Here is a 211-nt window from a genome sequence, read left to right as displayed (position 1 = left end):
CCCCGTTATTGCTCTTACCGGGGGGGCTCGGCCTCGTCGCCGCTGCTGGGGCCGCTCTCCTCGATGGTGAAGACCACCCGGGCCCCCTCGGGCTCGGGACCCCGGGCCGCCTCCGCCAACCGGTAGCCCAGAGGTGGCAACAAGGGGGTCCCGGAGAAACGCCGTCGAACGGCGCCCACCGCCGCTCCCGGTCCCGACGGGGCGGATTCGG

The 211-nt window shown here is 74.4% G+C and overlaps 2 protein-coding genes across 2 annotated transcripts in view; both read right to left on the bottom strand.

Annotated features, from left to right (window-relative positions):
- Nucleotides 1-138, bottom strand: part of PDE4C (phosphodiesterase 4C) — a 13,702-nt gene extending 13,564 nt beyond the window's left edge. Inside the window, exon 1 of the mRNA XM_014938620.1 lies at nt 19-138. The gene's annotated coding sequence lies outside the window, so the exon portion shown is untranslated. The remainder of the gene's footprint in view (nt 1-18) is intronic.
- Nucleotides 15-211, bottom strand: part of LOC106885747 (A-agglutinin anchorage subunit-like) — a 7,407-nt gene continuing 7,210 nt past the window's right edge. The window contains exon 4 of the mRNA XM_014938195.1: nt 15-110. Coding sequence (XP_014793681.1) covers nt 15-110 — 96 coding nt within the window. The remainder of the gene's footprint in view (nt 111-211) is intronic.

This window comes from Calidris pugnax, unplaced genomic scaffold (genome assembly GCF_001431845.1).
Source record: "Calidris pugnax isolate Ruff unplaced genomic scaffold, ASM143184v1 scaffold46, whole genome shotgun sequence".
Taxonomy (NCBI): Eukaryota; Metazoa; Chordata; class Aves; order Charadriiformes; family Scolopacidae; genus Calidris; species Calidris pugnax.
Note: the sequence above shows the minus strand (reverse complement) of the source record. Positions and strands in the feature narration are given on the sequence as shown.